This window comes from Curcuma longa, chromosome 1 (genome assembly GCF_044706935.1).
Source record: "Curcuma longa cultivar G26 ecotype Majalengka, Jawa Barat chromosome 1, ITB_CL_G26_1.1, whole genome shotgun sequence".
Lineage (NCBI taxonomy): Eukaryota > Viridiplantae > Streptophyta > Magnoliopsida > Zingiberales > Zingiberaceae > Curcuma > Curcuma longa.
The window spans coordinates 26648417-26664021 of NC_133861.1; the positions used below are offsets into that span (position 1 = coordinate 26648417).

Here is a 15605-nt window from a genome sequence, read left to right on the forward strand (position 1 = left end):
GAAAGTTGAATACCTGATGGAGATGAATATGAATATAATAAATCGGGATGGAGATAAAGGATATAAATTCCGACTAAACCTAACTCATTACCATCCCTAAGAAGCGGAGGATTTACTTGTGCTCGAAGGAGGGAGGAGAAGTTAAGGTGTTGGAGGGTACAATTAGAGTGGGATGACATAAGAGGATATTGCCATCGCTAATCTAAATGATGACATGAGACCTTTATAAGGTGCTAATATGTGTGATAAAGATATACAGGTGATACCAATGACAAATTAAAAACATTATGAGTGCGTTTGGTTGGGGGTCATTTATGATTACCTTGGTTATGTGATTACTAAGTAATCACATAACCAAGGTTATAGGGAATAAAACATAACCTAATGTTGTTTGATTTAATAGGTAATAAGATAAAACCTTGTTTGTTTGAAGGTTTTAATATATTAATTACTTTAATATTTACTATATTATCCTAGTTCAATTATAATCATTTTTTACAACTAAATTAATTTGATATTTAATTATTTTTAAAATTAAATTAAATTATTAATTATAATATTAATAATATAATATATATTATATATTACCCCTAATTTTTTTAATTTTTTCTTTCTTTTCAGTTTTTGAAAGGAAAAAAAGGAAAACCCTAATCGCCGCCGACCGCCACAACTTCTCACGCGATCGACAGCAAGGGCAAATACGACTCCCATTGCCACCGCCTTCGTTGTGTCCATCGCGTCGCTGAAGACCGCCACGGCCGCCAACGACACCAGCGCGGTCCCCACCGTGCAGGCCACGTTGGCGAACAACGCTGACGTCCGCTTCCACCATCGCCACTAGTCCAACTGCGTAGACTTGCCACGCCGCAACCGCCCCCACCAGTGTCATCATGGACTCGGATCCGACGGCGACAAGCACGGTGGAGAAGGTAAGCAGCGCAGGGGGCATTTGGTTTGGAAAATTTTTTCTATTTTTCGTTTTCTATTTTTGTTTTTCTATTTTCTGATCTAGTTTTTAGAAAATAGAAAATACGTTTGGTATGATATATTGTTTTCTATTTTTTAGAAAAAAAATTAAAAAATACGTTTGGTTTGTTAATATGAAAAATTATAAATAAAATAATTTTTTTAAATAAAAAGACCATCTTATTCATAGAAAATGAAAAATCATACAAGAAGGGGGGCAAATCTAACCTTCTAATATGCAATATAAGAAAATACCTAACCACGATTCACCTTTGAACTTCTGATCATAAGAAATTAGAAAATTGGTGATCATTTATAGTGTATGAAATCAGAAAGCATAAGTCTGTTCCCAATGTAAGGTCATAGAAGATAATAGAATCAAGACTTACCACGATCTTAAGGAACAAAACATTGTAAGTTTTAATAAATAGAATAAGCATTTGAATTAAGATTTCACCATTCAAATCATCACCAGGAAGATTCCATGAAAAATATTGTATTTCAGAGAATCATCTATCATATTTATTAACACCCTATAATCTTCATAATTTACAAGCTAAAAGCAACTAATATAGTAAAAACACCAAAAGGAAGAGAAGGAAACCTTCCACCACCAAATAACAATTTTCAACCAAATATCAAGATAGGAAACTAAAAGGCAATCATAAAATCCAAGGTCTGGGAGGGACGGTGGTGCCACATTCCTACCCTCCGCAGAGTGCTTGTCATCGATGTGACAGCAGAGGTCGACGATATCGAAATCCTCGAAGCAAAATGGGCAGGGATACTCCGTGCGGAGATCATCTTCACCGCCATTGAGCTCCTCAACCCCAAGAAACAAATCTACAAAAAAAACAACAGATCAAGAATAACTTCGGCCAACAGCACAACGATCATAAATCCAGGAACCACCGTACCTCTCCGGCTGCAAAGATTTGGATCTCAGGACGCGTCGACGTAACGCGACTGCAACGCGGCCTGATGGCGCTTTGACACGACTGCGGATAACCGACTCCACGCATCGGATTCCATTGTTGATTGATCGCCTCCCAATTCCTTTCTTACCCTAAGATTTTGGTGCTAATTCCTCCACAGAGTGCGTTCGAAGCCCCACCACCCACAGCACGAAAACGACGAGAGAGAAGGGGAAGAGAAAGAGGAACGGAAGCGAAGCGAAGTGAGCGTTTTGTGTTTTATTTCTCAACCCCCGCAGTTTCCATTCTCTAGAATATTTTATCATTTTCTATTTTTTTAGAAATGACTTCTCATTTTCCAGAGAATGAGATTGGAAAATACAAAACAAACAATAATTTCTAGAAAATAAGAAAATGAAAACGAAAAATGACCAAACCAAACGCCCCCTTAGTTTTCCTTAGTTTTTCAATTCCGATTGGATGTCCTCTTTTGTTGATGTATGCTGACATGTCAGGCATGAAGCATTACTTGGGAATCGTCGATTACCTAAACCAAACAAAGTTTTGGTTGATAATTTTGGATGGATAACTAAGATAATCATGGATGATCCCCAACCAAGCGCACCCTATAAGTATTGTAAGAGATTTTTTTTTTTGATAGGTGACGCATGAAGAGTTGAATTTTAACATATCATAATTTTTAATTTGGATATCAAAACAAGACACAATCGGTTGCTAATCGAAGTTCTCTTTTAGAGACCTTTATTCAGTACGAGTAATTCCCATACCGATCCAATTTCGATCTCATCTGACATCGTTTAGTACTTCGTCCACGACTCCAAACTCATTTTTTTATTATTTATAGTAATTTTTTATTTTTAAAATTTAGATATTTTTGACTTTTTTTAATTAGGATTTGATTTACAATCTATTTATATGCATATTTAATCGTTTTTGATCAATTTTGATGATTGAATAAATTTTTTTTTTTGATAAAATTTTAGAGATGGCGTTGTCCTCGGAGTTTTCTTTTTATTTTTTTTTCCAATTTCTTATACTTATTTTCATCACAATTTTCTTTTAATTTTTCGTCTCTAGTATTCTGTCCGATATCCATTTTTTTCGCATTTAAAAGATATTAAAAAAGGAGAAAGAATAAAGATAATTATTGGAGTGATCCACTAACAAGAAGGTACGACTACTACTGTATTATATCGATTTGTATTGATTCATTGAGAGAGCAGTCTCAGCTCAGCTCTCTCCATGAATGCTAGCTAGCTAACAGATTTGATTATTTAATTTGCTTACAATGAACAGCAGCGATTAGTAGTAGTTCATCAAAAAATCATACGATATATATCGGATCGTAAGAATTGGATATCTAATTAAAAATCATACGATGTCGAATGCTTTGCCAGAAAAAAAAAATAGTAAAGGCTGATGCTACTGTTGAATGATGGATGTTTAGTTGCACATAGCCATTCTCAAGCAAACAAGCACCAAAAGAAGAGATATACCATAAGCATTCAGCAGCTAGCTAGCGGTGTGCATAAGTAGGACAGACGGCGACCACCGCGCACCTCCGTGGCTTGGGGATCAACAGCATCAGCCCCAAATAGACGAAGACGAAGAGGGCGAGTATCAACTCCAATCTATTATCGGCACCATTTGCTTTCTTCAAACTAAGGTTCAAATCAAGGTTCAAACCAAGGCAGAACTTCCCCATTGACAAGATAAGATGGTGGTTGTGTGGTTGGAACGAAGAAATGCACTGTTAGTTGGGGTCAAGTCGTTTGCCTTTTATAGATATATATATATATATATATATATATATATAAACAAATTAATTAATATTATGTGAAGGTGTACAAGTTGCTTGCTAATTGTTCTATTATGAAATATCCATCAATGATTGGGTTGGAGCAGTTTAACATCGCAATCAGCCTTCACTAAATTAAATGTAGCAAAATTTTCAATTTGGTCCATTCTTATCCTCGAGATTATAATGCGATATAAAATGACTCGGGGGCATAGTAGTATGTGACAGATTTACTGAAGTAAGTGAGGGTTGAATTCCGACGAAGTCGAGGTAATATCCTCTCTATAATGGTCAATTATAGTTTTTCGATTTACCTCCTCATAGATGGTTATAGGGCCGATCGTATGGAGCCGTTGGGGTGATAAATTCTATCTTTTACTGAAGTGATGGTAAAATAAATGGGATGATGAAGAGTCAAATCTCATCTAGGACATATTATATTTGAGAAGTTTGAAAATTCTATAATGTTAGATTGTCTATTAAAATTTATTTATACTTTTTGATTTATTTTGACGATCGATAAAAAATTTTCATGAGATTGAGTTGATGATCTTGTGAGACCTTGACAGTTTGTGAACTCTGAAGCACTTAAAGGGAGAAAGAAAAAGAACGTTACCAACGTTCGATTCATTCCTTGTCGTTGATGTCATTGTTAGAATGTTCAATTATTTTCCAACAAAAACATGTGACCATCAATTCTTTGTCTGAGTTTTTCTAGACTTATTTTTCCAACGTAATTGAGTTGATTAATATGGAATAGACTTATTAAAATGGATAAGAATTGAATCTCGATGAAGTTGAGGTAATGTCCTTCACCGTAGTGGTCAACTGTAACTTCTCACAGATGATCGTAGGACCGACCATGTAGAATCACATTGGGATAGCGAATTCTATCTTTTGTTGAAGAATCTTTCTAGACCTGTTCGCAAGTCGAGTTTGATTATCAGACTCGATCAAGACCCGTAACTGATCAACGAACCGGTTACCCTGCTCCGCGCCTTACAAATTTTCATGGAATTCCCACCTCCTCCCCAAATCCCACTTTCTGTAGGACTTTTATGCTTGGAAAAGAATCAATATTAAAAAAGATATCCATAGAGAAAGGGAGAGGAAAGAGGAAAGAAAGAACAAGGAATGATCTACAATTAACATTGTGGGGATCAATTTAAAATTGTAGAATTTAAAAAAAAAATGCATCTAACTTTTAGATTTTTTAAATAACATATTTGTTTTATATTTTATCTGTATTCAAATTGTAGCAAAATTGATTATGCTCATCCAACCTCTTATAGTTCATCCTCCATTAGATCAAGGGAGATAAATTATGTCCGCGGTTCGATTCCTTCGGGACGCGTCTCACTGGGTTTAATGCCTGGGGCGTGGCAGTCGGCTGTGCTGGTCGGGCACGTGGATCAACATTTGGTAATGGGCGGAATGTAGATGCCAAGAAAAATTTCTACTGATTTACCCTCGTTGGCCAGTGGAGCAGGGCCGGTCAGCCACGAGGACTAGTTGGTGCTAGCTGCCCAGATACCCCTTGTAAATAAAAAAAACCAAAAAACAAAAAACAAAAAAATAAAAAAAGGAGATAAATTATGAGATCAATTTATAGTTGAGAATTGATTTCTTTTCTCGTTGTCGTAAGTTTTTCACTCTCTAGTTACTTGAGCATTCCATGGAGATATTTTTTTTAGAATAATATCATTATGTTAATTTTAAAATAATATTATTATAGTGTTGATTTTAAAATTTATACAGTAAAATAATATTGATTTTTAAAATAGATCATAATTATGATTTTGATTTTTAAAAATCAAATATTATTTTTTGAATATAATACCACATTCAAAAATTTGAAAATTGCTCCTCCACATTTTATTTGGTGGCGCTGATTGAGTCTTCCCAATGCATTTCACTGTCAAATGGATATCTGTCAAAAATTTAAAAATTATATATATATATATATATATATCAATTTAAATTTATTGCGGATTGATTCATATGGATCGTGAGTTAGATTATATATATTGAATTGATTAAAAACATAATTGAGTTGATTATGTGGCAGAAGTGAGTTAGATTAAAAAATTTTTGAAACATAATTGAGTTAATTATGATGGAATAAATAACATGATAAAATCAAAGATAATGCCCTCCCTATCCAGGATGTGATGTCGTTGTTGACGTTGCTGAATGTTCAACTATTTTCTAACAAAATCTGTGGCCATCAATCTTTGACCGAGTCTTCCTAAGCCGACCAACGTTTAAGGTAAAAACAACAAAGTCATAATCTAAACTTTGGAACATAGACCACTACGCAGAAATCAAAATATTTTTCTATGTTTACTCATGGGATAGATTAAAAAATTCATCATGGATTATTTTTTAAATATTTTTCATCGAGATGCGGATTGATAACTCCTCCCTACTTTTGGCTCGATTGTACTACTTTTTTCAGATTCGAATCTAATTTAAAATTTGCACGCCGATAGCTCCGGTCCTCTTGCATCCAAACAGATCCTTTACCTCGAATAGTCGTTCATCCACACGATGTGAGTCGCCATTGTTCTCCTTGACTACATGATTGTAACTCTCTCTTCAGGTCCGAATTCGATAGAGCTGCTGATTTCTCGCACCAGAATGGATCTCTTGTGTGCAAATTAACTCTGATCAGTAGGGGCTGACATGATCCGTCTGACGATCAAGTCAGCATAGAGTTGAAAAAAAGAATATCTTTTTCGAAAGAAGGGCTTTAGCAAGAAGAAGAAGAACAGTTGACCAGGTCAACTATCTTGACTTAGAGCTCGGTGCACGAACTGCCTCTTATATACTAGTGAGACAAGCATCTACGTGGACTACCGCTTGTGTCGGTAGACAGTTATAGATGTTAGTAGAGGTAATGATCTCGTTGCCCTCTGTTAGAGATAAAATCTGACACACAAGACATGCCCAGGTGCCAAGGTTAACCTCTCCTCTCCTTATATGGTACTATGTGTGCCCAGTCTGCTAATATCAACTCCCTTCTCCTAACACATGGTGCCTTGTATGTTCGGTTGGCTGACATTGGTTTCCTTTTGCACAACTTCTACTGCACCCATACTTAAGGCACTGTTGCTTCTGCCAGTCTTATGCTTAAAGAACCATTAATGAGAATGATTAGATTTAATAAATGGAGGGTCGAGTTCGGTAGAAATATTCTTGAGCCTAGTATCCCGGACGACATGTTGAGGGCATTCCCAAGTGGGGATGCTCTTGCATAGTCAGCTAGTCACAAAAAGATAGAGTAACATATTTAGTTGGACTCCTCGAGGAGGTACCCGAGTGGGTGTTTTCCCGGACAGGAATATACCCGAGTGGGTTGGTCGCAACTTCTTTATGAGGATGTTCCCGCATAGGGATGTTCCCAAGCTACAATGTCTCTTTGCAAGGATTTTACCTTCTAGTTCATCCTCCTGCTTGCTTGGTCATGTCTCTAGTTGCCACGCATAAATCCGTCCGGGTATATATGCTCGAGTGGGGATTGCGAGACACATCACATGCCTCCCCCCATTTAGCCTAGTCAAGGAATAACTAACAATGTCTGATTGCGGACGTGGCTAGACATAAATCATGTGGGTCGACACCTCCACTTGCTATATGTTAAAGACAATTAGAATTATGAGTCGAAGGAATCTAGCTTGGGAGGGATATTCGTGAGCAAGGAGGTTCCAGTGACTTGGATCCACATGTAGAGGGCGTTCTCGGTTGGGGATGCTCTTGTATGCTAGCTGGTAGCAAGGCTGCAGGTTTGTCAAGTCCTTCCGAGGATGTTCACAAGTTGCAACGACTTTTAGGGAATGTTATGGGGAAAATGAGAACACCTGAACACTGATCCAGACCTGCACATGGAGAGGAGCTTGATCTCGTGAGGCCAAGGGATGATAAGAACACCATAACACCAATACCGATCCAAACTCGCTCGGAGAGAGAGGAGCTCAATCCAACGAGGTCGAGGGATGATAAGAACATCAGAACACAAACACAGATCCAACCCACCAGGGGAGAGGGGATCGATCCCGCGAGATCGGGGGATGATAAGAACACCAACACTGATATACCCACCCAGGGAGAGGAGCTCAATCCTATGAGGTTGAAGATGCTAAGGACACTAGAATACCAACACCGATCTAGACTTGCTCAGAGAGAGGAGTTCGATCCTACGAGGTCGAGGGAGGATAAGATTATTATAACACCAACATTGATCCAGACACGCCCAAGGAGAAGATATCAATCCCGCGAGGTAGGGGATGATAAGAACACCCAAAGGCCAATTCCGTGTTGATTAGGGAGAGAAGCTCGATCCCATAATCGTGAGGATATACTTGAACACCAATTCCGCATTGATCGGGGAGAGAAGCTTGATCCCGTAATCTTGAGGATACACTCGAACATCAATCCCACCCCGACTGAGGAGAGAAACTATATCCCATGGGCGTGAGAATACACTCTAACGCCAATCCCGCATTGATTGGGAAGAGAAGCTCGATCCCACCATGAGGATACACTTGAATACCAATCTTGCTCCGATTGAGGAGAGAAGCTTGATCTTGCAGTCGTGATTATACACCCAAATGCCAATCTCACCCCGATCAAGGAGAGAAGCTTGATCTCGCAGTCGCGAGGATACACCCAAATGTCAAAAGAATACCATAACATAGATTTTGACCTGCTTGGGGAGAGAAATTCGATCCTACGGAGTTGGGGGGATAATAGGAATACCAAAATATCGAATACCAGAACACAGATCCTAATCTGTTCGAGGAGAGGAACTCGATCCGTGAAATACCAACATTGCAGAAACAAAAAATGTAACATTTGATGAAAATTTACATTCTAACCTAAATCAAAATAAAAAAGAACAATTAAACTTTGATAAATCAAGCAATGAACAAGGGAAAGTTAGTGAAAATTTAAATGAACAAGAAGAGGACAAAATATACGAGAAGAAATTAACCTAGTAAGATCAAATCTAAACCATCCAATTGAACAAATCTTAGGTAATCCAGATTTAGAAATTTAAACCCGATCAGCTTTTAGAAACATAAGACAAATAGCCTAATATCTAAAATTGAACCCAAATCTATAGATGAGGCATTGTCTGATTCAAATTGGGTGATAGCAAAGCAAGAGGAGTTAGTCCAATTTGAAAAACAAATGAAGTATGGTATCTAGTGCCTCCACTAAAAAATAAATCAGTCATAAACACTAAATGGGTATACCGTAACAAATTAGATCATAAAGGAAAAATCATTAGAAACAAAGTTCGTCTAATAGCTAAGGGGTTTAGTCAAGTAGAAGGCCTAGACTACGATGAGATCTATGTCCCAGTAGCTAGACTTGAATTCATAAGAATGTTACTGGATTATGCAACACATAAAATGTTCGAGTTGTACCAAATGGATATTAAATCAGCATTCTTAAATGGGCTAATTAAAGAGGAAATCTATGTAAGTCAACCACTTGAGTTTGAAAATTTAGACTATCCCAATCATGTGTTTAAGTTAAAAAAGACTTTATACAATCTTAAACAAGCACCTAGAGCTTGGTATAAAAAGTTGTTAACTTGAAATCAAAAGAATTCAAACAAGGACAAATTGATTCAACTCTTTTTGTAAAATCTCAAAATTCAATATATTGAAGTTTTGGTATATCTAAATTTTGATATGATATCGGTATATATTTTTTAAATTTCAAAAATTTTGATACGGTATACAATATGATATAAAATTTTTGATATGGTACAATATATCACCCCTAATTGAATCATGAGGAAGCAAAGAGATAGTAGGGCCGATTGTGTGGGACTATTGAAATGACAGATTTCACCTTTGTTAAAGAAATGAGGAAACAAAGAGCTCAATTCCTTTGAGACTGAGATCCCAACATCTAGAGGTATATAAAATTCAATTCAAAATAGTAAAGATCATATTGCATATTTTGAATGTAAGAAAAGAGGATATTACGAGAATAAATATCCTACCTTGAAAAAAGAGATCTAAATGGCACCCACAGTCATAGAGAAGTCTAAGAGAGTAGAGTTGTGCCCATAATATGCAAGAGGAAGAAAAACATAATATGCTTCTCTTGCAACTGACAAAAAAACATTATCATAAGAAATATCGACAAACCTTAGAACATATACAAGGAAGCTCAATAAAATAACCCAAGGGGCATAACTAATCTTCTCCTCTGCCAAGGTCTTCTTAGACTTCTCTGTCAATATTTGTTGATATTCTTCAATTGCTAAGTATTTGATTAACTTTAATTTATTTAAATTTCTTCATGTATCCTACACCTGTACACTTGACAAATTTCATCTATAAACACAATATTAATCTAACTTAAGCTCTTTATCGAGCTCAACCACTTGAAGTATAATTATACCAACCACTACTCTTTAATGCAAGTGCATGTTAGATGAGACAAGTCACCTACACCATAAGAGCATATTGGATAAGAGAAGAATCACCAAAACAATGAGAGCATATTGGACAATAGTAAAAGAGGAGTCACCTAAACAATACGAGCATGGAGACATGTAACTCCCTGAAACATTGCTTCAATGCTAAAGGTCACCTATAAGATGCAGGAGAACTTATTATATGAAGATAACAAATAGAATTGTCAAACGGATCAAACCATAATGAAACAGATCAACTTGTCAGAAATCCATCATATGACGGACCAATCCACCAACTTGACGGATTAAAAAATCTTCAATTCAAAACGGATTACGAATTAGACTTATAGCTTATGAGTATGTCAAGCAATAAAAATATATAAAAAATATTAAAATTTTTACATTTAGATTACAATTTAAATGAGTCAAATTAAAATTTTTAATTTGGATTACGATTTAGACAGATCAAACCTATTAATTCAGTAAATTTTCTATATTAATTTTAAATTTTAAAAAAATAAATAAATTTTCTCAATCCATGAGCTAACTCAAACCCGCCACATATCGATTCACATGAATCACGAGCCTAAGCAAGTCGGCTCACCTGAATCCATTCTAAAATGGATTGATAAAATTTTAATACAACCCACTTAAATTGTTTGATAGGGGATCAATCCAACGAGTCCAATCCAAATTAACGACTCTACTAACAAAGACAAAGCCAAGCCAAGCCAAGAACAACTGTAGCAAAATCAGGCCAAATTTAATGATGGGAAGGCTAGACTCAGTGCCTCCAACATAAAATATAAAGTATATTACAATATACCATAGACAGCCTATAAAAGATTGAATAAGAGCATAAATGAAAATTTTGAACATTTTTTCCCTCAACCCAATATTGCTTCTTATTTAAATTTTAAAAAATGAAATTTTAAACTTTATCCTATATTTTAAATAATTATTTTAAAAAAAACAATATTAAAAATCATTGGGCCTAGAGGCCTGGAAGCTGGCCCTAACCCCAGGCCAGCCTATTAGGGCATCTGTTCCATGCCAGGCTTGAGCCTAGCCCATTGTCACGTCTAATATAGGTAGCAATGATCATCTTTTTGGTTCCTATTACAACTTGTTTCCACTGTTGAACTATCAATAAAATTTGACCAACTCTAGATGGTAACTCCTACCCTATTCAAAAGTAAAGGGACAACCAAAACTCCTATCAATGTAAGATCCTAAAGAAGAATCTAATCATATTGAATCTTATCGTATACAACCTTATCCTAGACTCCACTCTATTCAAAAGTAGAAAGCCAAAATCTCAATTCAATGAAGTCTCCTACGGGGTTTGATCTAACAATAATGAACCGGTGAGCATACGCACATGGAATGAAGAAGCATAACAGAATGATAATACCATTTCAAAGTCGTTGACATAATTTTCTGACAAACGACAATAAGCAGCTGGTTGTGCGACTTCAAACCTGCAAATATACATCAACTTTGTAAAATGCACCACTGATGACAGAGAACGGGTTATTAAACCTCTTGAAACTCACTAACCATCGTCATCTCCACCCTCTTTGTCTTCTAAAGGCTGCAGTAGACTTCTGTTTCTCCAATCCTGACTTACTCACTTCTTTTGGTTTCAATCTCCTCTTGGCAGCATCCACCTAATTGTGGTTGTAACTGGAGCATCCAATGTCAATTTGTTAAGTTTCTGTACAATATTATGTGTTTGATCAACAACAAATTTGACAAGCAATTTCTTTTATCTGCACAGCAAGGAAAATTCCCCAACTGTCTTGTGATTTGCTCCTGTATAACCGGGAGCTTCAACAGAAGGACCTTAATTCCCAGATCGTTAACAGCACAAGATTTCAACCTTTGCAAATGTAGGAATGGCGTCGTGCAGTCAGAATGATTGTGTACGAGTTATCATATTTGAGAAAAATACAATCTATTTGTGAAATATCTGCAAGACCATAAATTTGATGCAAGAATTTTAACTGAAATTACAATGGGAGAATTACTCTGATAACGAATGGCATCATAGTTAATTAGAACAGATTTGCTCGGGTAATTCACACGGTCAGTGATGCACCATTATTCACACGGTCAGTGATGCACCATTATCTTCTACTGTGAAGTTAAGTATCATTTGAGCAGCATTAGGTGCCCTGAACCAAAATCATCAAATAGTTAGAAGCACAACTTCAAACAACATTTGAGAACAACTTCTATTAGAAAAAATATACTCATGTGGATTATAAATTGGATAATCTTGAACTGTAATCCTTTGCTAGATTAAACCCAACAAGATTTTCCACTGCATCCATTCAACGTGTACCCAATGCCCTAACCTCAGTAGGTGGAAGTTATATTTTTTGTTTTTGTTTCCATACAATCTCATGAATATCCACTTCATCAGACATTTTAATGTGGATTAGAAAACCTACAAGGTCAGGAAGATAGTTTAACTATTACAATTTCCATACTTTCTTGAAACAATCTAAAAATTGGATTTTTTTTTTCCTCCATAATAATAATAATAATAAATCCTAGCATTGTTGTCAATGCACTTTGTCATTTGGCAAGGCAAGAAAGATAAAAGTTCCTGCTAAATTAGCACAATGGATTTAGGCATTTAAACAAATACTAATTTAGCACAATGGGTTTTAAAAGAACTAAATCATTGGGTTATATTGTGGGTAAAATAAATTTCTCAAGTTATTTTCCTTCATGTGAAATATGCTATTATAGCCGGACCATCTTATATGAATCGACTTGAGGGAGTTTTCAAAATGATAACATATGATCCTCTAGTTACTATTTGGTTGTTGGTCGGCTTTGCATGCATTATTATATTGCTATCTATTGCCGGCCATGTGTCAAATGACGAAATCCAACTTTTGTTTACATGCGCGTTGCTTATTTTACCTTCTGTTCTTCTTCTATTCTTCTATTCAGTATTTTGTTACTGCTCATTGTGATATACTTAGTACTTTTTATATAGCATATTTCCTTTTAACAAGATGTTCTTATTTATAATATTTTAAGAATAAATAAAATGCAAATCATGCTATATGGTATTTGTTTACCTTAAGTTGATATATGCTTCTTGAGACATAGAAGTTGTTCACAAAGGGGTACCCCTTGTGGATGGTAGCTTACCTAGGGCATGACAGATGACAACGAAAAAGGGCCTACAGTGACCAATTGAACAACACAATCATTATCATGAGATTGAGGTCAAATGGTTGCAATATCCAAGGCTAGCTAGTTTGTTACTTCACTGCTTCCCCATGACATGAATCAATGACTGTAGCTACACAAAACTTAGAATGAAACGGATTTGGTTCTGTCCTCATCAAACTTCATTAGCAGACAAAGGTTGATTACCTAACGTCAAGGTGAAGGGAGGTCTAAAAAGTGTATGTAGGAAGAAATGTGTTATAAAACTGCAATTTAAATAACACATTCCTAAAGATATTAAGTTGCAAAACCAATAAACTAGCTTAGTATGGATAAGTCCACTAAAATTAAGACAATATGCATATGCAGGCAAATAGGAGGTGATGAAACACTGCATAACATAGGCACATGCAGCAGCATAAAACAGTAGTCAAGATTATCTCTACAGAAACTTCTAAACTCAAGCTGCACCAAGGAATTAATACTGAAACAGCAGTGCACTATGTTAGATGTGAATACAAGATTACCAATTTTCAGGAGTTTGATATAAAGCAGAAGAACTTCCAAAGCATGAGGTAAGCATGTCAGTGTTTATCACCCCAGGACTGAGAGCGATGACTGCAACGCCTGGAGGCAATTCCTTTGCAACAGATTTCGTCAGACCTTCTACTGCCCATTTTGAAGCACAGTATGGCGCAACCTGTAGGCAAATGATAACTTATGTCAGAGTATCACTTAAACAAGTAATTCAAAATTAACCAGGGAAACAACTGCACTGAAAGTCCTGTTACCTCTGCAGCTGCAGATCTCCCCCAACCAGAAGAAATGTTCACAATGATACCATGCTTCTTTTCTATCATAAGGGGTAAAAAGTGGCGCATTATATTAGCAATTCCTTTCACATTGGTATCTATGACCATGTCAAATTCTTCTGCTGGAACTTGCCATAACTTATTGTTTTTATTTATGGTACCTGCATTATTTACTGCAATTGGAAAGTCTATTTCAGTGACGATGAATAAAACCTTAGGAATAGAGAATTTGGGTATTGTTTGAAATACGAAAGAATTATGTAAAGGGCCATTGAGCATCTCCAAAAAGCTCAGGTCCACTTATGTAAACTTATGGTGGTCTATTAGTAGGGTCTAACTATACAGAACCACTCCAATCATTGCAGCAAACAAAAGGGAATTACAGTCAACAATGATAAATCGAATAAGTATCATACAAAAGTCAAAATATTATCCTCAATTTTGGCACAGATGAAAGTTCTAACGAGCATTAACTAATTCAGCATCAACATTTTAATCAAAAAGAGACACAGATAAAATGGGCATCAATCACTACTCGATACATTTTCTCACCGTATCTCACAGATTAAAAAATTGGAAAAACAAGGTTGTTATATTGTCCAACTGTTCCTAGTCGGTTCTGTTAGAATTGTTAATCCACATCAATAATACATCCATTCATGTACCTTCTCCATCAGCACAAAGCATTCAGCTAAATATCCTAGTAGGAATAATCTGTTAACACCTGACATTGAAGTACTTGATCATGATAAAACATAGATGATCTTTAGAGTTCAGACTATTTTTTTAAATGTTATATCTGCTTTGTAAATCTGATGTAAAACTACAGAACATGATACGTTGAACAAGGCAAACTAAGTTGGAAATATCAGATTAAGATTGAATAATATTCACCAAATCAGGGTTTTCAACAAACAATTCTCCTGGTTGGTTTCAATTACAGAAAAACCACAATGGGAAGGGAAAACATGCTAAACTCAGTCAGTGATTAGGGACATAGAGCCACAGAAGTGTGACAAATGATTTTTCTATAATTGTTTTACAAAAAGAGTAAATTCTAAGTCGCTATCTTTCTATTCTATGCTAGATGAACTCACCAATCATATTTAGAATTATTAGTTATAAATATTCGTTATTTTTTTATAGACTTTTTCTAGAATAGATCCTAAACTCTAACTATAAATAGGGCCTTATATCTTGTAATTGAAGATAAATTTCTTTAGTTATTTTATAACATGGTATCAGAGCATTAGGGTTTATTTTTTGACGCCGGTTTTATTTGCGGGAGTTTCTTCTCGGCGTCGATTTCTCTTCCTTCCCGCACGAGAAACAGAGAAGCCTTTCTTATCTTCTCGACTCGCGACACAACCTTTTGCTTCTTACTCTTCCATGATACTAAATTTCCTCCAATGAAGATACAATACCCTGAAGTAGACCTACTATCCATTTTAGAACCTGCCCAA

General features: G+C 35.8%; 1 protein-coding gene across 1 annotated transcript; it reads right to left on the reverse strand.

The window, feature by feature from the left end:
- Positions 1-11988: 11988 nt before the first annotated feature.
- Positions 11989-14315, reverse strand: LOC141848310 (NADPH-dependent pterin aldehyde reductase; the record flags this gene model as incomplete). Its single annotated transcript, XM_074736351.1, is given in 3 exon segments — positions 11989-12315; positions 13858-14030; positions 14122-14315. Coding segments are annotated over 3 exon segments (437 nt in total), but the record flags the coding sequence as incomplete, so codon positions are not given.
- Positions 14316-15605: the final 1290 nt, after the last annotated feature.